General features: G+C 44.2%; 2 protein-coding genes across 3 annotated transcripts in view; one reads left to right on the top strand and one right to left on the bottom strand.

The window, feature by feature from the left end:
- ZFP1 (ZFP1 zinc finger protein) overlaps positions 1 to 26,165 on the top strand; it is an 837,904-nt gene that overhangs the window by 468,151 nt on the left and 343,588 nt on the right. The gene's annotated exons all lie outside the window — the stretch shown is intronic.
- MLKL (mixed lineage kinase domain like pseudokinase) lies at positions 1,266 to 21,878 on the bottom strand. Of its 2 annotated transcripts, none has more exons than XM_028142801.2 (11): positions 21,674 to 21,878; positions 17,388 to 17,844; positions 12,542 to 12,607; positions 11,488 to 11,671; positions 9,012 to 9,109; positions 7,766 to 7,901; positions 7,281 to 7,362; positions 3,895 to 4,046; positions 3,637 to 3,686; positions 3,239 to 3,379; positions 1,266 to 2,419 (listed from the first exon to the last, which is right to left on the bottom strand). In XM_028142801.2, the coding sequence occupies exons 2-11, from the start codon at positions 17,830 to 17,832 to the stop codon at positions 2,376 to 2,378; spliced, it is 1,398 nt and encodes a 465-aa protein (XP_027998602.2). In that variant the 5' UTR covers positions 17,833 to 17,844; positions 21,674 to 21,878; the 3' UTR covers positions 1,266 to 2,375. The 2 variants fall into 2 exon arrangements, with proteins under 2 accessions (XP_027998602.2, XP_027998603.2); XM_028142802.2 differs by having other exon boundaries at positions 17,388 to 17,834; positions 21,674 to 21,727.

The following is a 26,165-nucleotide window of genomic DNA, read 5'->3' as shown; positions in this document are numbered from 1 at the left end:
CTGGGACAACTTCAGGCATACCAAATTCCGAATTATGGGGGTGCCAGAAGAAGAGAGAGAGCAAGATATTGAAAACCTATTTGAAGAAATAATGACAGAAAACTTCCCCCACCTGGTGAAAAAAAATAGACTTACAAGTCCAGGAAGCGCACAGAACCCCAAACAAAAGGAATCCAAAGAGGACCACACCAAGACACATCATAATTAAAATGCCAAGAGCAAAAGACAAAGAGAGATATTGAAAGAGAAAAACAGTTCATTACCTACAAGGGAGTACCCATACGATTGTCAGCTGATTTCTCAACAGAAACTATGCAGGCCAGATGGGAGTGGCAAGAAATATTCAAAGTGATGAATAGCAAGAACCTACAACCAAGATTACTCTACCCAGCAAAGCTATCATTCAGAATTGAAGGTCAGATAAAGAGCTTCACAGATAAGAAAAAGCTAAAGGAGTTCATCACCGCCAAAGCAGTATTATATGAAATGCTGAAAGGTATTCTTTAAGAAGAGGAAGAAGAAAAAGGTAAAGATAAAAATTATGAACAACAAATACATATCTATGAACAAGTGAATCTAAATATCAAGTGAATAAAAAATCTGATGAACAGAATAAACTGGTGAATATAATAGAATCAGGGGCATATAAAAGGGAGTGGACTGAATTCTCGGGGGAAAGGGGTGTGGGGGGTACAGGAAGAGACTGGACAAAATCGTACACCTATGGATGAGGACAGTAGGGGGGTAAGGGCAGAGAGTGGGGTGGGAACTGGGTGGAGGGGAGCTATGGGGGGGGAAGAGGAACAATTGTAATAATTTGAACAATAAAGATTTATTAAAAAAATAATGTTTGATGAGATGCCAACCTTTAAAAATATGACAACTTACAGAGAAATCTGGATATCCAGCTTCTTTTGACAAAATGGAAAGCTCTGGAAACACTGGGATCCCATTACTACCTTATTAAAAAAAAAAAAAAGACTGAAGTGAGCAGAGGCTGTCCTTAACAATGCTCATCTGTTCACCAAACTCCGCTTCTGGCTAGCACACTCATGGGGGTTTCCACTGAGACACAATAGACATTAGAGTTTGCAATATCTGGTAGAAGAACTCTGGAACTTCATATAGGAAGTAAGGTTGGAGTCAGAGATACAGGCTATGGGTACCCTAATGGGGAGTTTGTATTTCGTTCAATGGTCAAGAGGAAGACTGAACAGTGTTCGCTTACTTACTACCATTGTGTAACAAATCATCCCAAAACTTAGTGGCTTAAAACAACAGTAATTTATTTAGATCATAATTTTGTGAATGGGCAGTTTTTAAAAACAAAATATTTTTTATTGATTTCAGAGAGGAAGGGAGGGAAACATCAGTGATGAGAATCAGATTGGCTGCCTCCTGCACACCCCCTACCGGGACCTGCAACCCGGGAATGTGCCCTCGACCGGAATTGAACCCAGGACCCTTCAGTCTGCAGGCTGATGCTCTATCCACTGAGCCAAACTGGCTAGGTCTGAATGGACAGTTTCGTCTGGTTCAGCTGTGTGGTTCTTCTGGTGCTGACTGGACTCACTCATGTGACTGGACCAGCTGGGTTCGGTTGTCCCTGCTCCATGTGTCTCTCATTCTCCAGCACAGTAGCCCAGTTCATGTCTGGGTAGGGTTCCAAGAGAGGGAGTGGAAATGTATAAGGCCTCTTGAGGCCTAGGCTTGGAATGGGCACACTATCACTTCTACATTTTATTGGCCAAAGCCAGTCACAATACCAGCCTAGATTCAAGTTAGTGGAAAAGTAGGCTTTATTTTTTTTTTCCCTTTCAAAAAAGTCATTTTATGTGGAAAGTTTTAAGCATATTCAGAAGAGAAGAGTACATGAACCACTATGTGCCCATCATCCAGATTCAACAGTTAGCAACTCATAGCTAATCTTATTTTACTTTTTTTCTTTATCTATAATTATTTCCCCTCCCCCCTGGATTATTTAAAATTAAACCCCAGATATATCATTGTATCAGTTTGTAAGAGAGAGTATTTCTTTTCAATTTAAATATAATGGACATACAATAATATATTAGTTTCATGTGTAGCTTCCACTTTGCCATGGGAGGAGCTGCAAAGTCACCGTGCTAAGAGGTGTCCATAGAGAGAGAGAGACATTTTGTGAAACATCTATCACAGTTACTATCAGAGGCATATTTTTGACAGTATCGTTTGGAGGGGGATGTGCTCTGCATGACTGGACTGTTTTCTCTTTGTAACAGAGAAGTGCTGCTTCCCTGAACCCATAAATAACTTCATGCCGAGGATAGGAGAGAGAAAGATGCCCAGCTTTCGCCTCTTCCAGTTTCTTATCCAGGGACTCCTTAGTTTCAGTTTCAATCCACAGCTTTGCGAAAGATAGACAGTTTCTCTGAGATTTCTGTGAATGAATGAGCAGAAAGTTAGACAAGAGGAGCTGAAAGCCAAGCTAGAAGCACAAAGAGGTTTCTACACTGCACAACAGTGTATGAACTGCACTCCCTTTGGCCTGGCTGGGTGGAGCCTAAACCACCATCTGCATTCATGCCTTAGTGATATGATGTTCCTTCTTACTTGGTCAACTTCTCAAATACAAGTAGCTTCTCAAATACAAAGGAGGGATAAACGCGCATCTTAGTGTGAATTAGTCTCAGTTTTAGATTCTCTAATACCAGGGTGGCCCTGAGTTGCAAGGGAGCCTAGAGGAGGGAAGAAGGAAAGAAGGGAGGGGAGGAGAGAGGAGGGGAGAGGAAGGGAGGAGAGAGAGAGAGAGAGAGAGAGAGGAGAGAGAGAGAGGAGAGAGAGAGAGAGAGAGAGAGAGAGAGAGGAGAGAGAGAGAGAGAATGAGAATATGAATATGAATATAGTGAATATAGGCTGGAATAATCTACTTCCCCAACCCACTTTAGACTAAACACCATCCCTTAACACAGGGTTCCTGAAATCCGGTAGTACTGATATTTGGGCTGTAGAATTCTTTGTTGTAGGAGGCTGTCCTGTGCATTGTAGGATATTGAGTAGCATCTATCTACTAGATGCCAGTAGTATGATCTATCCCACCCATCTTCCCTGAGTTGTGACAACCAAAAATGTCTCTAGACATTGCCAAATGTCCCCCGAGGGGCAAAATCACCCCTGCTTGTGAACCATAAAAGGAAATCTTTCACAAATGTGAACTAACACATGGGACTCATATTCTTCGGATCAGAGAGGACCTTACCCTTAACAGAGAGCCGCATGGAGGGCTCATAAGCCCGGCAACTATCAATGATCTCCTGCAACTGTGAAGGGCAATCTTCACCCAGTGGCTCCTGGTGCTTGTCCTTAGCCACCAGCTGGCGGATCTTCCTAGAATCATGGCCTGGCATAGAAACAAGAGGATGAGAGGCTTAAATATTGTTCTGGCACTCACACATCTCTCTGGATGATGATTGCTGGCATCAGACTTAGGGACTTTAAGTACTGAAGAAACAAGAGCTTCCAATGACTTCACTGACCAGCCCAGGCAGTGCCCACATTGGAGAACAAAGCACCAGGATAGCACTGATGGGGAATTTCTAGTCTTCTGGAAAGGGACCCAATCCCAGCACCATCTGAGCCAACCTTCCCCCTGGTTACCTTCAAACGGGATCTTCCCAGTGACGATTTCCCAGAGGACAATTCCAAAGCTGAAAGAAAACCAAGAAGCTGAACAATCAGAATGTTTCTGTTTTCCCACACCTCTTAGCCATTTCTAGAAAGTTCAGTGAATTTTTTGATTGTCACCCAATTCCATTCAATAGAGTAGAGGTATGATGGTGTTTGGATGTGGAGTTTGACTTGGGCTTTCCTAGCCTGTTCATTTGAGTTAGAGTCTGAGCAAGAACATGAACATACCTGTATATTTCAGCTTTTATGTCATATTCAATGTACACATTTTCCAGAATTTGAGGTGAGATATATGCTGTGGAATTGACTCTCTCTTCTTTTTTTCTCTTAGTTGTTCTGCAAATGGAAGTCTGTGTTTTGCTCAACCCAAATCCTGAAAGCTAGATAGAGAGGTGAATTAGAGATAGAAAGAAACAACACAATCTTGGGTTGGTAGTAGTGGGCAAGGGCTTGGTGCTACACACGATTGCCAGAGATAGTCTTTTACCTTTGAAATGTATTTCTAGTGATGTCTTCTCTTTGTGTGGCTACCATACTGGCTGGCATTATGGGTTTAATTTATTATGGTGTATTGACTAAGAGAAACACAGAGGTTTCTTCTCTATAAAATGGGGCAATGAGGATTACCTGAGATCCTATCTAATAAAAGAGTAATATGCAAATTGACCATCACTCCAACACACAAGATGGCCACCCCCATGTGGACACAAGATGGCTGCCACAAGATGGCCAGCGGGGGGGGGGGGGAGGCAGTTACAGGTGACCAGGCTGGCAGAGGAGGGCAGTTGGGGGTGACCAGGCCTGCAGGGGAGGACAGTTGAGGGGTACCAGGCCTGCAAGGGAGGGCAGTTGTGGGCGATCAGGCCAGCAGGGGAGGGCAGTTGGGAGGGACCAGGACTGAAAGGGAGGGCAGTTGTTGAGGGCGATCAGGCCTGCTGGGGAGGGCAGTTAGGGGTGGCCGGGCTGGCAGAGGAGAGCAGTTGGGGGTAACCAGGCCTTCAGGGGAGGACAGTTTGGGGGCAACCAGGCCTCCAGGGGAGGGCAGTTTGGGGGGACCCAGGCCTGCAGGGGAGGGCAGTTGGGGGGGACCAGGCCTGCAGGGGAGGGCAGTTGGGGGGGGACCAGGCCTGCAGGGGAGGGCAGTTAGGGGCGACCAGACAGGTAAAGGAGGGCAGTTAAGGGTTACTGGGCTAGCAGGAGAGGGCAGTTGGGGGCAACCAGTCTGGCAGGGGAGGGCAGTTAGGGGCAATCGGGGCTGTCAGGGGAGCAGTTAGGTGTCGATCAGGCTGTTAGGGGAGTGGTAGGGGCAATCAGGCAGGCAGGCAGGTGAGCGGTTGGGAGCAAGCAGTCCTGGATTGTGAGAGGGATGTCCGACTGCCTGATTAGGCCCCATCGCTAACTGGGCAGCTGGACATCCCTTGAAGGGTCCCAGATTGGAGAGGGTGCAGGCTGGGCTGAGGGACACCCCCCCCCCGCCGTGCACGAATTTTGTGCACCGGGCCTCTAGTAATGGTTATAAAGCACTTGTAAGACTTGGTAAGTTGTAGCTGTTCTAGTATCACTGTATTAGATGCAGTGCTTTCTCAGTTGAGGACTCAACTCCACTAAGTGAGGGTGGAAGAGGTGCATAGAGCTACCACATGGCTTGCTTTCTCTCAGAAACAGTTGAAAAAATGACATAGGGTACACTCTCTGTTCTATCTGACCCTATAGAACAGCCAGCCTGTTGCTTTGGATTTTACATGACAACTGTGAGTTATCCCCATTGACCCTGCATGGCCAATGCCATGCTCTTAAAGAAGCCACAACACAGTTAATGGGAGCAGATATTGTTTTTTCTCCATGTACACCTGTCATTAGTACCATCAGTGTGCAGAGGTTTGCCACCCCCAAACTTGGCTAGATATGCAAATCTAGGGGCAAGGTCAGGAAAAGGATAAGACACTTACAGGGCTTATCCCCCACCCTTTTTAAAAAATGTTTTCATTTGACTTTTTTAGAGAGAGAGGATGGAAGAGGAATGAATAGAGAGTTAGAAATATCAATGACAGAGAAACATGGATCAGCTGCCTCCGGCACACACCCCACTGGGGATTGAGCCTGCAACCCAGGTATGTACCTGGACTGGTAATCGAACCAGTGACCTCTTGGTTCATGGGTCCATGATCAACCACTGAGCAACACTGGCCAGGCTCATCCCCTTTCCATTACATATTTACTGAGCACTAACATCCTCTGACATCTGGCACCATGCTAGATACCAGAGAGGAAAGGCTGAAGAGCACATGTTACTGTCAGGCGGGATGAAGACCCTGAGTGATATAGTCATGGTGCTTTGGGAGCACTTATATCACACCGACGAGGAGGAATGGCAGAAAAGAACTATCTTCTGTTTTTTGAGGGCTGTCTCTGAAACTCATAATGCTGGAAGGAAGAAAGCCATCTACGGGTGACAAAGAAAATATTCTTTCAGCACTTGGGGATTGTGGACATTGAGTTAAACCCTTTCTCTTCCTTATTAGAATCTGCCTTTTTAGCTCCGTTCCCTCGGGAACCTGAGAAAAGCAGACCGTCACCTATGCTCCTAAGTAATACTATGGATGACAAAAAACGATCACTGATTGGTAAAGCTTATTGACGGGGTATGCAGACTATAAAGAGCTGATAGGGATGCTGGGCTTTGTGGTGAGTCTTATAACTGACGTGCCTCCTGTGGGGACACTTGAAGATATGCCTCAGAAGTTGTTATAACTTCTGAGGGTCATGAGGCTTCTAACGCTAGAGGGCTGCACACCGACCAGAGGGGAGCCTCTTTCTCTAGCTCCTGGGGCAGGGCAAAGAGAACACCTCCTGGATGACTTGGGGGGGGTGGGGGTGGTGGTGGTGTGTGTGTGTGTGTGTGGACTCCACTGGAGAGAAAGACTTGACGCTGCCGTGCTGGCAAGCTATGTTTCCTGCATGGTCCCCTTCTAAGTGACTCCAAAGGCCAAGTGTGGCCTGTGTCAGTCATGTAAGTCTGAATGCCTAGTTGGGCCTGAGAAGATCCCCTGGTGGGTATTGGGGGGATGTAGAAGTGGTGTCCAGGCATCTAAAGGAAATCACTCTCACCCAGCCAGTGTGGCTCCGTTGGTTGGGCCTCATCCTATGCACCAGGAGGTGGCTGGTTCAATTCCCAGTCAGGACACATGCCCAGGTTACAGGCTCGATCCCCAATAGGGGGTGTGCAGGAGGCAGCCGATCAATGTTTCTCTCTCATCAGTGTTTCTATCTCTCTCTCCCTCTCCCTTCCTCTTTCTGAAATCAATAACAACATATTTTAAAAATCATTTAGTCCCAATCCCTTAAAAAAATAAATAAGGGAAATGACTCTTTGCCCATCCCTGCTAAGCAGGTGGTGAGTGAAGACAGGCATCCTAACAGCAGGCAGGATTGAGTCTGACCTACGGTGGGCACACGGAAAGCTGCCCAGGCAAGGAAAGAGTTTCGAGTTCAGTTCTAAGGTTAAGGCAGAGAAACAAGCAGGCACAGCCTTTCTGGGAAACAGGTGTCCCTCTCCCAGCACCAAACAGTCACAAAGGTCGAACTCAAAGAGCCCCCTGGACGGCCACGCTCACCTTCACTTCGTAGCCGTTAGTTACTAGGAAGCTCCTGCTGCTGATGTTTCCGTGGAGTTCAGGGGTTTCAGAATGGTGCAGCCTGTCGTGACCAAAGGCAGGGAGCGTTAGTGACCTTTGCAAGACCTTCCTGGGGGCGGGGGGCTCGACAGTTATTACCGGAACAAAGAGGCTGGTCAGTACCATGCCTCTCCCCCTTGTACCTCCGTTGTGGGCTCAATCCCTGGTCAGGCAAGTGCTGGAGGCAACCAATTGATGTGTCGCTTTCCCATCGATGTTTCTCTCTCTTTGTCTCCCCCCGACCTCCCACTTTTTCTAAAAATCAGTGGAAAAATATCCTCGGGTGAGGATTAACAACAACAAAAACGCAAGGAAGGGGAGACTATCTTGGGCTGCTGGCCTGTTCTCTCATCATCTCTGGGATTATCAGTAGGGGAGGAAGTCTCATTCTGTTCCTCTGAGCATCCTTTTAACCCATATGGTACCTGCATAAGCCACTGGCTGCCCCCATGGCCAGGACGATGCGCTCAGCCAACGTGAGGTCCTTTTTCTGATCCAGCAGTTCCCTCAGGGTCCCGAGCTCACAGTACTCCATGACGATGGAGAACTGATGTGGGGTCACTGATGGAAAGAAGATCAGCCCCCCCTCAGAGGTCCTGCTCTGCAGCCCATCTCCCCCTATCTCTACAGACACAGACTCAGCGCCGCACTGCCTCTCCCCCACCCTCTCACCTGCTCCCACACAGTTTGCATCCTGACCTCATTGAACGGGTCACATACCCACGGAATTCCCATACCTCTTCTTCCTAGTATTTGGCATGTTGTAATGACACAGTCTCTTAGTTATCTGAGTAATGCCTCCCCCACTCAAGTTCAAGCCCCAGGAGGCATGGTATGTTTTGTTCACATCCTCAGATGCAAGAACCAACACACAAAGAATGAGTCAGTCACCTCAGCCGTCACCCAGGAGACCAAATATCACTGGAAGTTTTCCTTTAGTTGAGGGAGGCTGTAGAGAGACGTCTAAAGGGGATAAAACATGTAAAGAGGTTGCTCTGTCCCCTCTGTAGGCAAGAGCAGCAATGCGTAACCCACAGGAGAGGCCATGCTATGAGGGAAAATGCAGCCACATTAAAAAATTAAAATGAAAAAGAATCGGATGCATGAAGTTCTTGGTTAAGGGGCAGGTTAATTGAGTTTTTAGGTTTGATCTACACTAATGATATGAGCAAGGATAGATTCCTTATTCTTGATAAAGGGGCAGGTTAATTGAGTCTTGGGGTTTGATCTACACTAATGATGATCCAGGGTAGATTCCTTATACTGGTCAGACAGCTTTATAATGTTCTATTGCAACAAAATGCTTCCATCACTCAGGCCAGTATCTGAACAAGATCCCCAGTAGCCTGGGAGAAGAGGATGTGGCCACATTAGTGTAAATCAGCACTCGGGCTGAAGCCAAATTCAAGCCCTTGTTTCCTGAAAGGATATGGGAACCTGCATCTTGGGATGCAGAAAAACTAACACTGATCACAATAACACTGTGTAGATCCCACCCTTTCAGCTCTTCTTAAACCTTTTGCACTCGGATGTCTAGTGTGACTCGACACGGTTAGCATCGGTAGCAGCTCGAGAAAAAAGCAAGCGAGTGCAAAGGGTTAAAAATGCAATGCATTGTGAGATATTTGACAGACCACCAAAAGAAGGAACAACCCCAGAAGCACTCCTTACCAGTTTCATCAATGCAAATCCCAAATATACGCAGGATGTTAGGAGAATCAAATTTCTTCATGGTTTTGACCTCATTATTGAAAACATGCCTCACTGTTCTATGAGGATGAAAGGGACAATTAAGATTTCAAGATGGGAGGGTCCCTCTGAGAACATTTAGTGTAGGGACCATCTGTGTACGTGTGGAGGATTGTCAGCATCCTGGGGTGAGATGAGCTTGGCCACTGATGGCAGTGTTTAGCAGCAGAATTAGCATGCACGATACATGCTACAACATAGATTTACCTTGAAAATATCATGCTAAGTGAAAGGAGCCAAACACAAAAGGCCACATTTCGTATCATTCCATGTGTGCAATATCCGGAACACACAAATTCATAGAGACAGGAAGTAGATTAGTAGGTGCCTAGGGCTAGAGATGGTGGGGGTAGCAGTATATGGGGAGTGACTGCTAAAGGCTATAGGGTTTCCTTGTGGGATGATGCAAATGTCCTAAAATCACTTTATGGCAATGGTTGTACAACTCTGTACATTAAAAGCCATTAAGTTATATACTTTAAATGGGTGAATCTTATGGTATGTAAATGATGTTCCAATAAACTTGTTAAAAATACTATCCCAATAAAAATCTCAATGTGTATGTTGAGGAATGTGATATTTATTTAGCTTAGTAAACCTGAGAAAGAAGAGCCAAGATGGAGGGAGTTACCTTACTAGAAACTGAGAATTACTAAAAAGTCATAATAAAAACAAAACACAGTGTTATTGGTGCAAAGACAAATTGACCAGTAGAATATAATAGAGAGGTTAGAGCCAGATCCATGTCTAAATAGAAACTTAATACACAATAAATATGGCACCACAAGTCAATGGGGAAAAACATTTAATAGCTGGTGTAGAGAAAATGGTTTCATTGTGTAGATAAAAATAAAACTAGGCCCTACATAATATCAAAGGTGGATTCCAGGAGAATTAAAGCCTTATGCGAGAAATAAAACTCAAAGTTAATAGAAGAAATCTAGAATGCCTAGGGGAGTGGAAGGGCACCTCAAGAGCATCCTATATAATAAAGAAGTGATATGCAAATTGGCCATCACAAGATGGTTGCCTATGAGCAGGTCAGCAGGGGGGTTAGTGAGGGACGACCAAACGACTGAACAAGCGGGCTGCATGGGGCAACCAGGCCGGCAGGGGGGTTAGTGAGGGATGACCAAACGACTGAACAAGCAGGCTGTGTGGGGCGACTAGGCTGGGTGGGGATTGGGCCTAAACTGGCAGTTGGACATCCCCCGAGGGGTCCCGGATTGGAGAGGGTGCAGGCTGGGCTGAGGAGACCCATCCCCTATGCATGAATTTCATGCACCGGGTCTCTAGTAAATATATAATAATGTAACATTTTGGTAGAATTAATAACATCAAAATTTAAGATGTCTGTTAATGGACACCACTGGCAAAATTAAAGTATAGGAAATATGATGAGAGAAGACCTTTGCAGTATCTAAAACTTAGAAATGATTAATTGCCACAATATACATATTACCTTCTACAAATTGACATGACAAAAACAGCAACTGTGACAGAAAGAAGGGCAATATAGAGAAGTGGAAACCCAAATAGCTAAAAGCCATAAGAATAAATGTTCAAATTCATTAGCAAACAGAAATGCAAATCAGAATAACGATAAGATGTTACTTTATAACCATAAGCATAAGAAAAATGAGAAAGTTGGACAACACTAAGAGTTGGTAGAGACATGTAACTATAGAGCTCTCACACATTGCTTGAGAGAATATAGGCACCTGCAACCCATTCTGGTAGTACTTAGTCAATTTCATATAAGCATGACCCATTGATTCCCCTGTGACCCATTGGATTCCCCTCCTGGCAACACAGCCCAAAGAAATTCTCATACAGGCCCATAAAGGGATACTTGCGGTGGCATTATTTTTGGTGGGGGGAACGTTGGAAACAGGTTGGGTTCCATTATTGGGAAAATAGGTAAAATGTGGGTCTACACCATGGACAGCAGTCAGAAGGAAAGGGCTACAAGTACAGTACATGCTCCCTGATGCTGAGTGGAAAGGTAAGAACAGTAAGTAGGCAACAGACATATAACACTATCGTTTGTGAAAATTAAAGATGCACACACATGTAACAATATACATTTTACAAGAACACCTCCAAACGAAACACACTTTATTGCCTGTGGAGGGGATGGGGAACTGAGAAATAGGAATGGGAGGGAATACAAATTTTTAAATAACTAAATGTATGAATAAAAGAGAAGTTTCTAGAATTGAGGTTAGAAGACATGCACTTAAAGTCTAGGCTCTGCTCCTTAAGAGTAGAGGGCAGGTCATTTCAGCCTTTGGGGACCCCGTTCTTCCACCTAATGGAGACAATACGCCTCTCTCCTTGGGGAGTTATAGAGAGGAAGTGAAGTGATACCATGAGAGAACTATACAAAAGGACTTACCCAGGGTTTCTGGTCTGGACGTTGTTGAATACTTTTATGGCCACTGGAGATTGGTAATATTTTCCTTTAAAAACCTCGCTGAATTTATTTTTCTTTATCGAGATCCAATCAGTTTCTGAAAGCTCCTCCTTCTTAATCTCCTTGACTTTATATGTTAGGAACGCCTTCTTTGACTTCTCGAAGTCTGACCGTAGGACAGAAGGATATAAAGAGTCAATGAGCTGAGGAAGGTGTCCTAAGGGAAGAGGTGTCTCTGTAAACATCTAAGTGGGAAGCCTTACGCCATGACCCAAAGCTGGGCCTGGCGGGACCTTCTGACTCTCAGCCTGGGGAAGAGGTTCCAGAGCCTCTGAGTGATCAGTAGAGACACAGCTGGATGGTTAACAAAAATGTGTCATGCACTTCCTTCCCCTCCTCTTCAAGTCCTGTCTGTCTCTCCAGCTTAAACCTCCATCTCAATCCATCTCTCTCATTTTGGAGGCCTTCCTACTCCTACTGCGACTTGAGCTCGGCACTTGAACGTTTAGCATCTCGTTTAGTCATTTCAGCTCCAATAGTGAGATACGTATTTCAAGCTGAGTGACTCCACTGCTGGCCTGTGTTCACACGACTCTCTCTCCTCTCCCTCCCTCCTGCCCTGTGGCTGTGAGCTCCCCTAAGGCAAGGGGCTTTCTCTGTATCGGACTTGGCTCTATGTACAAGGCTCTGACAGCGGATACAGATTGGCCAAACGCGTGATGAAAAAGTATTTTAAATCTGATTTGAATTTGTTCTTGGAAATTCAGCAAAAGAAGCTTCGGTACCATCTCGAGGAAGTTGTCAGCGCTTAGACCGGTACGAGAAGGTATCTTGTGGGTCAAGAAGCTCCCTTCAAACGCTACTCCATGGACAGAAGCCCGGGCTAAGTTATGAGCACATCCGCAAACCTGTGGGCGGTTCCCAACCATCCACCCTTACCCAGGGCAGTGGTGGGTGGGGGAAGGCTGGAGTTCCTACTGAACAAATGACTTCCGGTTTGGGGACAGCCAGAAGCAGCAGTTCACAGGTAACTCACGGTGCCTCATGATTTTTTCCACTTCATTTTTCATTTGCTCCACTGAAGCTTCGATAATTTCACTTTCTGCAGGGAAAAAAGAGTAGCAAATACTCAAAAATAGAAATGCGAATTAAAAGCACACCGATGTCCCATTTTCTCTAACATCGTATTCATTACAGCAGGGATTACAACTACTGCTCACAAATATTCACCTTTCTACTTCTAAGCACACAGTAAATGCCTTGAAGCATGGCCGTGTCACTTGCGTTGACCAAGAAATGAAGTGAAAGAAATGCAAAGGAAGTTGGTGTCAACGTGAAAGTGCATTAACCTTGAAAGTTCCTGGAAAGGACAGCTACCTCGTAATCTCCTGGACTTTGCCTAAATAAGAAATAAAGTTTTCTTTCTTTGAGACACTGTTGTTGTTGTTTTTTACACCATAGCATAATCTCATCTATCCTTATTTATATAATCAGAAAATACATTTAAAAATTGATAGGACCTTCAGTGCTAAAACTAATGAAGAAAAGTGTGGAGAAACACAATCTCATACATTGTTGGTAGGAATGATATTGATATAACCTCTGCGGAGGACAATCTGGCAATCTCTATCAAAATTTTAAGTGCGGGGGGGGGGGGGTGAGGAGACTGGGGACATCAATAAAATAAAATAAAAGTAAAGTGCTCATACTCTTTGACCCACTTATAGGAATTGTTCCTAAAGATATCCTGAAATATACACGAAGATGCTTAAGGCAGGACTATTTACAATTGTGAAAAACTGGACACAACTCAAATGTCCACTAATAGGGAATTGTTTAAATATATATGGCCCATGTATACCAAGGAATACGAGGCAACCCTATGGAAATTAATATGGACAAATATTCAAGATTTAATGAGAAAAGCAAGAAGCAGAACAGTGTGTTTAGGATGCTACTGATTGTGTAACAATGACCAAAAAAAAAAAATCTATATTCTTAAATATCTGGAAGGCTATTCAACGAACTGGTAAAGGAGATCATGTCTGGGAAGGAAACAGTTCCTTTGAGGTCAAGGGTGAGGAGGAGATTTCTCACGCTGGGCCCTTTTTGTGCCTTGTGAATGTATCACTTGATAAAAGTGTTTTTAAAAACTGAAAAGCAAGAGCAGAAAGTAAATCCTGTCCTCCAAGTTGATGACACCAATATGCCCCCCACCTCTCCCAGGAAGTGGACCAATGGGAGCGGAAGATTAGGAAGGCTGGGGGCCAATCCTGTCTTTCAGCTGGATTGGCCCCTGCACACACCTCTCTCCCCTGGTCCCCAACCCCTGATTCTCTCTCTCTTTGTTGGGTGGTTGGTTGGAGGATTACAGATGCCTCACTCTCCCTCGTCCAGAAAAGAACCCATTTTGCCCACAGGTCAAAATTGTGTTTCTCCACACTTTTCTTCATTAGTTTTAGCACTGAAGGTCCTATCAATTTTTAAATGTATTTCTGATTATATAAATAAGGATAGATGAAGATTATGCTATGGTGTAAAAAAAACCTCTAGTTGCGATATGTCCGAGTTGTGTGTCTCCTGCTGACCTGATTGGGGATGGACCACCTTCCACATCAAGGTGGCAGAACAGTTATTTTGCTGGGCTCCAGTGCCCAGAAGGTTCATTCAAATGTCCTTTACCCTCTCTTCACTGCCTCTCTCTCCACCCACAATCCTTACAAAAAGGAAGAGTTTAGAATTCATATCACCAGGATCTGCAAAGGAGTAAAGAGGCCACATTTGTTTCCATCCTTCTGCTCTGTTCCCTCATCTGGCTCCACTGTCACCCCCTATTCCAACCTAGTCCATGTTTCATCCCCTTGGAGCCTTGTCCTCCACTAAGTCCACCAAGTTCAAGGGCCACTCTAGTTCAAGCCACCGTCATCTGTTACCTAGTCTCAAAGTGGCTCTTAACTAGGCTCACATTTCCACTCTTGCCCTCTGGGGTATGTTGAATTATTGGTCCCAATTCTTTACTCCTATGTAATAGTCTTATACATCCACACCACTGTAGCTTCATAGTGGGCACACTATATTTCCCTGACCCTTCATGTTGGGCTTGGCTTTATCAATGGTTTTGAATATTAGCGGACACAAGTAGAGGCTTGAAAGGTGCTGGTACTGTTGAGCTTGCCTTCTTGCAATTCTGCCATAAGAACATTCTCCAAGTACTCACTGCTCCTACAACTTTGGCTCCAGAATGAGACATGTTAAAATTAGACCTGCTGCCTGGAGCCCAGCCCAGCCAGGGTCCCTGAGATCAGAAGAATCCGAATGGACCCACAGATCTGTGAGAAGGAGAACTTTTTTTTTTTTTTCATTTTTATTGATTTTTTTTACAGAGAGGAAGGGAGAGGGATAGAGAATTAGAAACATCTATGAGAGAGAAACACCGATCAGCTGCCTCCTGCACACCCCCCTACTGGGGATATGCCCGCAACCAAGGTACATGCCCCTGACTGGAATCGAACCCAGGACCCTTCAGTCCGCAGGCCGACGCTCTATCCACTGAGCCAAACCGGTCAGGGCATGTGAGCAGGAAAATTAATGAGTATTGTTTCAAGCCTCTGAGATTTGGGATGGTTTGTTATGCAGTATTAGTATAGCAACTGACTAATACATATCATTACAGTCCATTGCCACATGGCAGCCCAACTGATGTTCTTTAATACAAGTCAAATCATGTCAGACCCATGTTTAAGACCTCCCTTTACTGGCTCCTATGACTCAGAACAGTGGTCGGCAAACTCATTAGTCAACAGAGCCAAATATCAACAGTACAACGATTGAAATTTGAGAGCCAAATTTTTTTTAAAAATATATTTTATTGATATTTTACAGAGAGGAAGAGAGAGGGATAGAGAGTTAGAAACATCGATGAGAGAGAAACATCGATCAGCTGCCTCTTGCACACCCCCTACTGGGGATGTGCCCGCAACCAAGGTACATGCCCTTGACCGGAATCAAACCTGGGACCCTTGAGTCCGCAGGCCGACGCTCTATCCACTGAGCCAAACCGGTTTCGGCGAGAACCAAATTTTTTAAACTTAAACTTCTTCTAACGCCACTTCTTCAAAATAGACTCGCCCAGGCCATGGTATTTTGTGGAAGAGCCACACTCAAGGGGCCAAAGAGCCGCATGCGGCTCGCGAGCCGCAGTTTGCCGACCACTGACTCAGAATAAAATCTACATTTCTTTCCATGCCTTCATGGCCCTGTAGGACCTTGCTCCTGTATCTTCTGGCCTACTTCTCCACATCCATCTCATACTACTCTCTCTTCCAAGTTTACCCCACCAAAGCCATCTTGCACTTGCCACATTTATTCCCCATCTCAGGGCCTTCGCATCTCCCGTTTTATCTGCTGGGAATGCTGCTCTCCCTCATCATCATATGGCTTGCTCCTTCTCTTTATTCAAGGTGTCCCTTGCAATGCCACCAGTCAGAGAGGCTTTCCCTGAACACTCAGACTGCACCGCTGTCACTTTCTATCTCATTGCCCTGCTTATGGCTTTCATTGCTTTTAGATAAAATGACTTAGTCCTCTATCTGCAGACTTTATGTTCCAAGAGGGCAGAGATTTTGTCTATTTTTATCTGTGTTATGTCTCAAACACTTAGAACACTAGCTGGCATACAGTAGGTACAGTCGTGTGCCTCATAATGACGTTGAGGTCAACAATGGACTGCATGCTGAAACCGGTTTGGCTCAGTGGATAGAGTGTCGGCCTACGGACTGAAAGGTCCCAGGTTCGATTCTGGTCAAGGGCACATACGTTGGTTGCGGGCACATCCCCAGTAGGGGGCGTGCAGGAGGCAGCTGGTCGATGTTTCTCTCTCATCAGTGTTTCTAACTCTCTATCTCCCTTCCTCTCTGTAAAAAATCAATAAAATATATATTTAAAAAAAACAAAACAAAACAAAACAATGGACTGCATATATGATGGTGGGCCATAATATTATAATGGAGCTGAAAAATTCCTATCACCTAGTGATGTACCACAGTGATTACTTATATGTTCGTGGTGATGCTAGTCTAAGCAAACCTACTACCTTGCCAGTCATATAAAAGTATAGCACATACAATTATGTACAGTACATAATACTTGATAATAAGTGACTGGTTTATGTATTTATTATACTATACTTTTTATTGTCATTTTAGAGTGTGCTCTTTCTACTTATAAAAAAACGTTTACTGTAAAATTTTATGCCATAATATGCCAGCAGCAACCTTATATCTCATGTTTACAATGTCTCCTGATTGCATCATATTCTCTTGACTTAATATTTCATTGGTTTGTACAGTCGAATGTTGTACAGGCTTGTGGCCTAGGAGCAATAGGCTATACCATATAGCCCAGGTGTATAGTAGGCTAGACAATCTAGGTTTGTGTAAGTGCACTCTGATGTTCCCACATTGTTGAAATCGCCGAATGACACATTTCTTAGAATGTATCCCTGCCATTAAGTGGCACATGACTATACTCAATTCATGTTTGCTTAGTTAATTAGTTAATTCTCCCTCCGGGTAATTTACATATTAACAGAAGATCCTGGAAAAACTAAGGCTGGAAGGAATTAGATTCTGGAATTCTAGGTATCACATCAAAGAGAGAATGAAGAGGCAAAGAAGACATTAGTACCAACACCCCCACCCTCTCTCCTACTCCGGCTTGCCCAAATTTCACCAGCCCCCACCATATCTGGGCCCATGGGTGTGAGGAGTTCTGAGTCACATGAATAACACCTGCTCAAACCTCTTCAGCCTTCCTGCTCCTCTGGTAGATCAAAACGAGACTGAAATGCCCCCGTTTACTCCCCATGACAAAGTCAGCCTTACCAGTTTGGAAGGCTCGCCAGTCTTCCTCTGCATCCTGCTGATCTTCTTGTTCCCAGGCTTCTTTGCTGATGGTTGAAATAGACACCCTCTGATACACCTGAAGCGTCAGTGAGAGCTCCTGGTAGACATCGTTCAGCCGACTGTTCACATCTTTAAAGAGTTCTTTGTTCTTCCCTGATGTTAGAAACTTACGGAGACTGGACTTATCACTGAACTTATCTATCTTCTTCTTAGCTTCCTCTAGGGCAGCCTGGAAATTGTCCAGGGCAGTGATGACCCCAGGGGGCAGGCTCCCCTCTCCCTGGGCCTGGAGCTCTTTCAGAGGCCGCAGCAGGCCGTGGATGCGGCTCCTTAGACGCTTGCACTGCCCCTCGCAGTGTTGCATCATTTCACATTGTTGGTACACACTCAGGCCTAAGGAGATGACGGTCCCCAATTTATCCATACCTGGAAGAAACTGATGAAATCGGTTAAAGTCCCAGAATTTCCGGTATATTTACTACTGGGCTACAGGAACCTCAAGGGTGTCTGTGATTTAAGTGGCTGAAGAATTCTCCCCACAATTTCCTATAAGGTAGAGATGGCTTGATGTCCACCAAAATCTGTTCTGCCCTTCCACAATAACAGAGCTGTGGCTGGGAAGTGTCGGCTCACCTAGGACTATATCTCCCAGCCTTCCTTGAGGCTCGATGTGGCCATATGACTAGTTCTCCCCAATGGGGTGTGAGTGGATACGATATGTGCTACTTTGGGCTGAGGCAGGTTTGTCTGCTCTACACACTATCAGCTGGATGCACAGGACGACACAGCCCTAGGGGTGTTGGAGTCCCAAGAAGGAAGAATCCTGGATCCCTGATTCATCACTTGGAGGAGGGCTACTCACAGACCTGGACCATCTGCCACGGACTGTTCAGTGAATGAGGAATGAACTTCTACTGTGTTTGAGCCATTGTATTTTGGGGTCTGGTCATTATATCAGTTGAGCCTATTCTAACAAAAATATCCTGCCAAAGTATAGGGGTGACGATACGATGGTGGGTTGGAAAGCTCAGGCCCTGTCTAAAGAAGGCAAGGGTTAGCCAGCAAGGATAAATGGTCCAGTGGTGGAAGATCTTCCAGTTTTGAAAGAGCAGTCAGAAATCTGGGTTTTTTATGTTAAATCTCTCAATTTGAAATCTTGCAGCGAACCCTGGCCAGGTAGCTCAATTGGTTAGAGTGTCGTCCCATTACATCAAGTTGCAGGTTCGATCTCTAGGCTGGGCACATACAAGAAGCAACCAATAAATGCATAAATAAGTGGAACAACAAGTAGATGTTTCTCTCTCTCTCTCTCTCTCTCTCTCTCTCTCTCTCTCTCTCTCTCTCATCAATTTTTAAAAACATAAAATCTTGCAACCAAGTAAAAAAATGTTTTGCAAACTGTGTGGTCCAACTGTGTGGGTCAAATAAAACATGTCAGCCAACTGGATATTGCCCAGAAAGCCCCAATTTGCAACCTTGGCCACAGCTGGCCAAGGATACTCAGGACTGTAACAGAAGTTGGCTTCTGTCAATCTCACCTTTTCCTTTCTACCTCTCCCAATGCTTGAGCATCCCTGTCTCCCTAGTGCTTGTCCCCAAGCTCTCTCTGCTGTGTTTTCAGAAAGCTGTACGTTTGTTATAGCTGTACATTGTCTGTGCGCCAATAAGACTTCATTATATAAGTGCTGCTCCCCTCAGAGGCATTTGCACGAAAGACGCAGGGGTTTTCCAGGCCCAAAGGAATCGTAGTGAACATCTGTGTTGCCTTCACAGCACCCATTTCCCTACTTCCTATTACTGCCCAGATTGTGAGTGGCTATCCGCTTCTCCCCCATTCAGCAACGAGTTTGTGGGGAGCTGGCCCCGCTTCTGGTTCTAGAAGTGAAACCTGATGTATCTAAGCCAGCGGTTCTCAGCTAAGGGTGATTTTGTCTCCAGAGGACTTCTGGCAATCTGATTGCTACTTACATCTAGTGGGTAGATGCTGGGGTTCTATAATGCATAGGGCAACCCCCCCACAACAAACGATTATCCAGCCCAAAAGGTCAAAAGTGCTGGGTCTGAGAAAACTTGATCTAAGCCATCAGATAATTCCTAATAGCCTGTCACTGTGATTGATTCAAAATTGGGCACGTGGGCTAACTTGAGTGGCGGGGAATGGTTGCCGGGGAGATTCCCGGATCCCCTAAGACAGCCCAGGAAGCCAGCTTCTAACTCGTAATTTCTCTCCCCCGCCCCCTTTCATCTGAATATGGGTGAATGAGTGAGAAAGCATGAAGCCCCAATCCTAAAGCCTTGGGATGAGCAACCTACAAATGACAGAATGCAAAGAAAAGGAAAGAACCCGAGTCCTTCATGACAGCATTGAGTCACTGGTTTGAACTGACCCTGAAGTCTACCCCATTTCGCAATTACATGTTTCATGAACCAATGACCTTTCTTATTATTTAAGCCAGTTTGACTCATGCCTGCTGTACTTGTAACTAAAGGCAACTGGTTTCAGTAATGAGTGATGATAATAACCATGATCACAAATCTCTCTATTCAGTCAGTATATGCTACGAACTTTGGAACCATGAGTTCACTGTTTTATAGTTGGAGACGCTTAGGCTCAGGGAAGTTGCATCTAAATAAGTACAAAACCATGGTAACGGTTTCCAAAGTACTTTTAAACAGTTAATCTCAGCAGCTCCATGAAATAGGCGGGACACCTATTATCACCATCTTAAAGATCAGACAACAGCTTGGAGAATTGCATTGGCTTGACACCCAAACCTGGCTTTAAAGGGATGAGTCAAAAACTAGCGGAAGTGAAACCAACTGAGCAACCAGTTGGTACACTTTGGTTTTTCTTGCCTTAAAGTTATATGGACCTGGCAAGGGAAGTAACAGGTGTTAAGGCATGTCTAAAAAGACTCAGTGGATTTCATACTACCCAGTTACTCCCAGTTGCGAAGCAAATGCCTTCAAAGCCATTTCTTGGCACCCATGAGGGCAATGGGCTTTACACTTTCCTCTGTTCCACTGGAGACAGAACCAGATGTGGAAGTGTTGCTCAAGGAATCTTGCAGATTTCAGTTTCATAGCTTCAAGCTCCAATGATCCTATTACCAGTTTCATAAAAAAGCCACATCTCCACAATAATTAACCAGAAAAGATAATGGGGAAATACCCTACTCGTAAAAGTGACAATTTAAAACAATACATTTTACAGAAGTGATGACGTGGTATGAAGAAAATCGCACAAAACAAAGCTTTAAAAAAAAAAAATGGAGAGAACTGTTATCTCTCTGGCTGTGAAGATTGAAAATGACAAACCAGACAATCCTTCCCCAATTTAAACCCAATTTAAAGCAATTCCAATAAAACTCCCAATGGTATAGTTTGGTATTGAAACTAAATGATCCTAAAGTTAATTTCAAAGACGAAATTAGTAGGAATAACCAGATTTTTAAAAACAAAGAAGAGGACTTACTAATAGAATGCAAATCTGTTATAAAATGCAATAATAACTGAAACTGCTTAGGGCTTATTGATCATTGATAAAGATATCAAAAGGATAAGAGGGAATGTAAGTATATTCATATTTTTTTGACTCATCATTGTGAATTTCTAGGAACTTATGCTGTAGAAAAGCTTGTATGTGTATAGAAAGATATATACTAAGGTGTTCGTTGCAGTGCTGTTTATAATATGTAAAGCTGCTAACAAGGAGAGGGAAAATTTACTATTTTTAAAAGTGAAAAAATATTTAAATGATATAACAATATAAATCCATAAGTAATCTAATGGCATTTCCTTTTCTCCTCAAAATAAAATAAAATAAAATAAAATTAAATTAAATTAAATTAAATTAAATTAAATTAAATTAAATTAAATTAAATTAAATAAGAGGTATCAGACACCCTTTCCTGATGAGGGCATTATCACTCAGTAGGCTACTTGGGCAATTTACCCCACTGACAGCCTGGGCTTCTTGGACGGCTCCTCTGAGCGGGTTCCGAGGCCCCGCCGACCCCCACCCTAACCCCACCCCATCCTGCGTGTCCTTTGGCAGTCAGAGACCCGCGCGCGGGCAGCTCTACCATCAGAGTGGAGGAAATGAAACTAACTCGGTCATGAGTTCCAGGAAATCGAACAGTGGGCACCCCCCCCCCCCCGCAACCCTCCGTTACTCCCCCATCTCCCCTGCCGGCCCAGGGACCCCACTGCAGCCCGCTTGCCCCGCAAGGCGGACCGCACCCGGAGACCACCACCAGACTCACCCTTGTCCCTCCCGAAGGCGTCCAATCTGTCCGGTGCACAGTCCGGGAGGCCCGCTCCAGCCGAGCCGAGGCTGCCTCTGCCCAGCGCAGAAGTCTGTAGACGAGAGGCCACAGGGGAGTCCCGAGTCCCTGCGCCCCGTCCCCTCCAGGGGTCCGCGCTCTGCGCTCCTGCTCTGCGCTCCCGCTCTCTCTTCCCGCACCGGGACTGTCTGTCGTAAAACCCGGGTTGGGGTTGTGCCTGAACCGCTCGGTCCTGCGCCCTCCAGAGGCCACCGCCCCACGGCTGGCACGTGGACAGTGAAGTCTGAAAAGCCCGGGAGCTTTTCAAGTGGTTCTTGCTGCCCGCGGCTCAGGTGCCCTGGGTCCTAGAGCCCCTTTCTAGGCAGTTCAGAGCGGAGTCTCCTCCCTCCTGGCAGTTTCCTCCAGGAGGTCACAGTTCAATTCCTGGTCAGGGCACATGCCCAGGTTGTGGGCTCCATCCCCACGTGTGGGGCGTGCAAGAGGCAACCAATCAATGATTCTCTCTCAGCACTGATGTTTCTATCTCTCTCTCCATCTACTTTCCTCTCTGAAATCAATAAAAAAATATTTTTAAAAAATCAACTAAAAATGGAGTAAAGACTTAAACAAGAGACCTGAAACTATAAGACCTTTGAAGCTTTGGGACACTGGTCCTGACCATGATCTCATGAATATGTCACCAAGAGCACAGTTAACAAAAACAAACAAGTAGGATTATGTCAAACTAAAAAGCTTTGGCACAGCGAAAGAGACAATCAACCGAGTGAAAAGGCAACCTATGAAATGGAAGAAAATATTTTCAAACTACATATTTGATTAGGGGTTAATCTCCAAAATATATAAGAAGCTCCTACAACTCAACAGGAAAACACACACCCCAAAAACGTAATAACCATATTTTAAAAAAATAATCCTCACCTGTGGATATTTTTCCCATTTATTTTTTTAGAGAGAGTGAAAGGTGGCTGGCGGAGAGAAACTTCGACGTAAGAGAGACACATCGACTGGTTGCCTCCTGAAAGTGCCCCAACTAGGGGCCCGGCATGGAGCCTACAACCGAGGTACATGCCCTTGACCAGAATTGAACCCACGACCCTTTAGTCTGAGGGCTGACATTCTAACCACTGAACCAAACCGGCTAGAGCTAATAACCAGATTTTTAAAAATGGGTTAAGAACTTGAATGAACACTTTTTCCAAGGAGACATACAAGTGACCAACAGGTATATGAAATATCATCTCACACCTGTCAGGATGGCTGTTATAAAAACCCCACACACCACAAAACCAAAAGACAGCAAGTATTAGTGAAGATGTGTAGGAATTGGAAAACCCTTGCACCCTGTTGGTGGAAATGCAAAATGGTGCAGTCACAGTAGAAAACAGTATGGAGGTTTCTCAGAAAAATTAAATGTAGAACTACATTATGATGTAGTAGTTCTACTGGGTATTTATCCAAAAGAATTGAAATCAGGATTTCAAAGAGCTGGCACGCCCATTTTCATTATAGTGCTGTTCAAGATAGCTAAGATGTGAAAGCAATCTAAACATCCATTGCAGATGAAATGATCAAGAAAATGTGGCCTATACATATAATGGAATACTATTCAGCCTTTAAGAAGAAAGAAATTCTGCAATATGCAATAGCATGGATGAACCTTAAGGACATTATGCTAAATAAAATAAGCCAATCAAGAAAATACTGTATGACCCACTTATATTCTGGTATCTAGAATAGTCAAATTCATAGAATCAAAAAGTGGAATGGGAGTTGCCAGGAAAAAATGTGGAATGGGGAGAAAACAGGAAGTTACTAATCAATGGGCATAAAGCCAAGCACGATGAATAAGCTCTTGAGATCTGCTGTACAAGATTGTATGTATAGTCCACAATAATATACTGTACATTTAAAGACTTGGCCCTAGCTGGTTTGGCTCAGTGGATAGAGCATCAGCCTGTGGACTGAAGGGTCCCAGGTTCGATTCCAGTTAAGGGCACATGCCCGGGTTGTGGGCTCTGTCCCCAGCAGGGGGCGTGCAGGAGGCAGCTGATCGATGTTTCTAACTCTCTATCCCTCTCCCTTCCTCTCTGAAATCAATAAAAATATTAAAAAAAAAGACTTGTCAAGAAGGTAGATCTCATGTTAAGTATTCTTTCCACAATAAAAAGAAATAAAAAGGATTATAAGAGAATAAGGTGAACAATCTTATGCCAACCTAAATGAGATAGATAAATTTCTAGACACAAATTACCTAACCGACTCAAGAAGAAATAGAAAATCTGAACAGATTCATAACAAGTAAAGACATTGAACCACTAATCAAAACCCTCCTAACAAAGAGAAGTCCAGGCCAGGTGGCTTCACCGTGAATTTTACCAAACATTTTAAAATGAATTGACACCAATCCTCTCAAACTCTTCCAAAAAGAGAGAAAAGGAGAGAAGCTTCCTAATCCATTTTATCAGGCCAGCATTACCCTGATACCAAAGCCAGACAAAGATGCCACAAGAAGGAAAACCACAAACCAGTATCAGTGACAAATATAGATGCAAAAGTCCTCAACAAAATACTAGAAAACGGAATCCTAAAACATATGAAAAGGTTTATACACCATGACCAAATGGCATTTTTCCCCCCAGGAATGCAAGGGTGGCTCAACATGTGAAATCAATGTAATAAATCACATGAATAGAACAAAGAAAAAACCCATATGATCATCTCAGTTGGTGTAGAAAAAAACATTTGACGAAATTCAATTCCCTTTCGTGATGAAACATGCAGAAAACCAGGATAGAAAGGAACTTTTCCAAATGATAAAGGACATTTATGAAACACCCTCAACTAACATTATACCTAATGGTGGAAGACCAAAAGCTTTCCCCTAAAATCAGGAACAAGACAGGATGCTTGTACATGGTCACCACTTACTACTCAACATTTACTGGAAGTTCTAGCCAGAGCAATTGGTCAAGGAAAAAAGAAAGACATCCAAATTGGATAAGAAATTAAAATATCTCTGTTGCCGAAACTGGTTTGGCTCAGTGGCTAGAGCGTCAGTCTGCGGACTGAAAGGTCCCAGGTTCGATTCCAGTCAAGGGCATGTACATTGGTTGCGGGCACATCCCCATAGGGGGTGTGCAGGAGGCAGCTGGTCGATGTTTCTCTCTCATCGATGTTTCTAGCTCTCTATCCCTCTCCCTTCCTCTCTGTAAAAAATCAATAAAATATATTAAAAAAATAAATAAATAAAATAAAATATCTCTGTTAGCGAATGCCATAATTTTGTATGAGGAAAATGCAATAAACAAACCATAAAAGTTTTTATTGTAGTTAATAAATGAATTCAGCAGAGTTGCAAGATACACAATTAACACACAGAAATGAGTAATGTTTCTATACACCAGCAATGAAAAATACAAAAAAAGGAAATTAAGAAAACAATTCCATTTACAGTAGCAGCCAAAAGAATAAAACACTCAGGAATTAAAATGAGTAGGTGAAAAGACCTGCACAGAAAACATTACTGAAAGAAATAAAATAAAAAAAAGTTCTGGGAATAAACACCTGGACCCCACTCTCCTCCATCCTGCCAATCTCTTGCTAGTGCCTGTATTTGTAGAACTGGCAGCCAATGAGCCAAAGAACACACAGATGGGCCTCACAGAGCACTGCGTGGGATGGGGAAAGATGGAGAATGAATCTGGAGAGCAGGTGGAAGATATCTATCTCATAATTTCAATATCTGATGTCTTTGTGGGTGCTTTTCTGTTGCATGCTGTTTCCATCAGCTTTTACTCATGGTGCCTTCTTTCCTTGTGTTTTGTTTTATTTTTATTGTAAGCCTATAGTCCTTGGAATCTTATCTATGGGAATATTTTGAGGGCTGGATTAAAGTTGCATTTCTCCACAGAAATTTGTAAATGCTTCGGAGAGCCTTGTGACTTTACCAGCCAAGAACATCTTACACCAAATTAAATATATATATATAAATATATATATAAATATAAATATATATATATAAATATATATATAAACATCTATATCTATATCTATCTATCTATCTATCTATCTATCTATCTATATCCTATCTAATAAAAGAGTAATATGCAGATAGACCATCACTCCAACACACAATATAGCTGCCCCCATGTGGTCAAAGATCCTGCTCCCATGTGGACACAAGATGGCCACCACAAGATGGCCAGCAGGAGAGGGCAGTTGGGAGGCACCAGGCCTGCAAGGGAGGGCAGTTGGAGGCAATCAACCTTGCAGGGGAGGGCAGTTAGGGGTGACCAGGCTGGCAGAGGAGGGAAGTTGGGGGCAAACAGGCTGGCAGGGGAGCAGTTAGACATCAATCAGGCTGGCATGGGAGTGGTTAGGGGGTGATCAGGCTGGCAGGCAGGCGAGCAGTTGGGAGCCAGCAGTCCTGGATTGTGAGAGGAATGTCTGACTGCCCGTTTAGGGGGATCAG

This window comes from Eptesicus fuscus, chromosome 21 (genome assembly GCF_027574615.1).
Source record: "Eptesicus fuscus isolate TK198812 chromosome 21, DD_ASM_mEF_20220401, whole genome shotgun sequence".
Lineage (NCBI taxonomy): Eukaryota > Metazoa > Chordata > Mammalia > Chiroptera > Vespertilionidae > Eptesicus > Eptesicus fuscus.
This window is presented reverse-complemented; position numbering and strand designations above follow the sequence as displayed.

Bases quoted from the DNA above. Each gene is read 5' to 3' on its own strand.
- MLKL (XM_028142801.2), bottom strand. From the start codon at position 17,832: ATGGATAAATTGGGGACCGTCATCTCCTTAGGCCTGAGTGTGTACCAA. The intron at 7,363-7,765 runs GTACCATATGGG...TGGTCACGACAG, and splicing joins GCAGCCAGTGGCTTATGCAG to GCTGCACCATTCTGAAACCC. The intron at 4,047-7,280 runs GTGAGCGTGGCC...CTCTCTATCTAG, and splicing joins CTAACGGCTACGAAGTGAAG to CTTTCAGGATTTGGGTTGAG.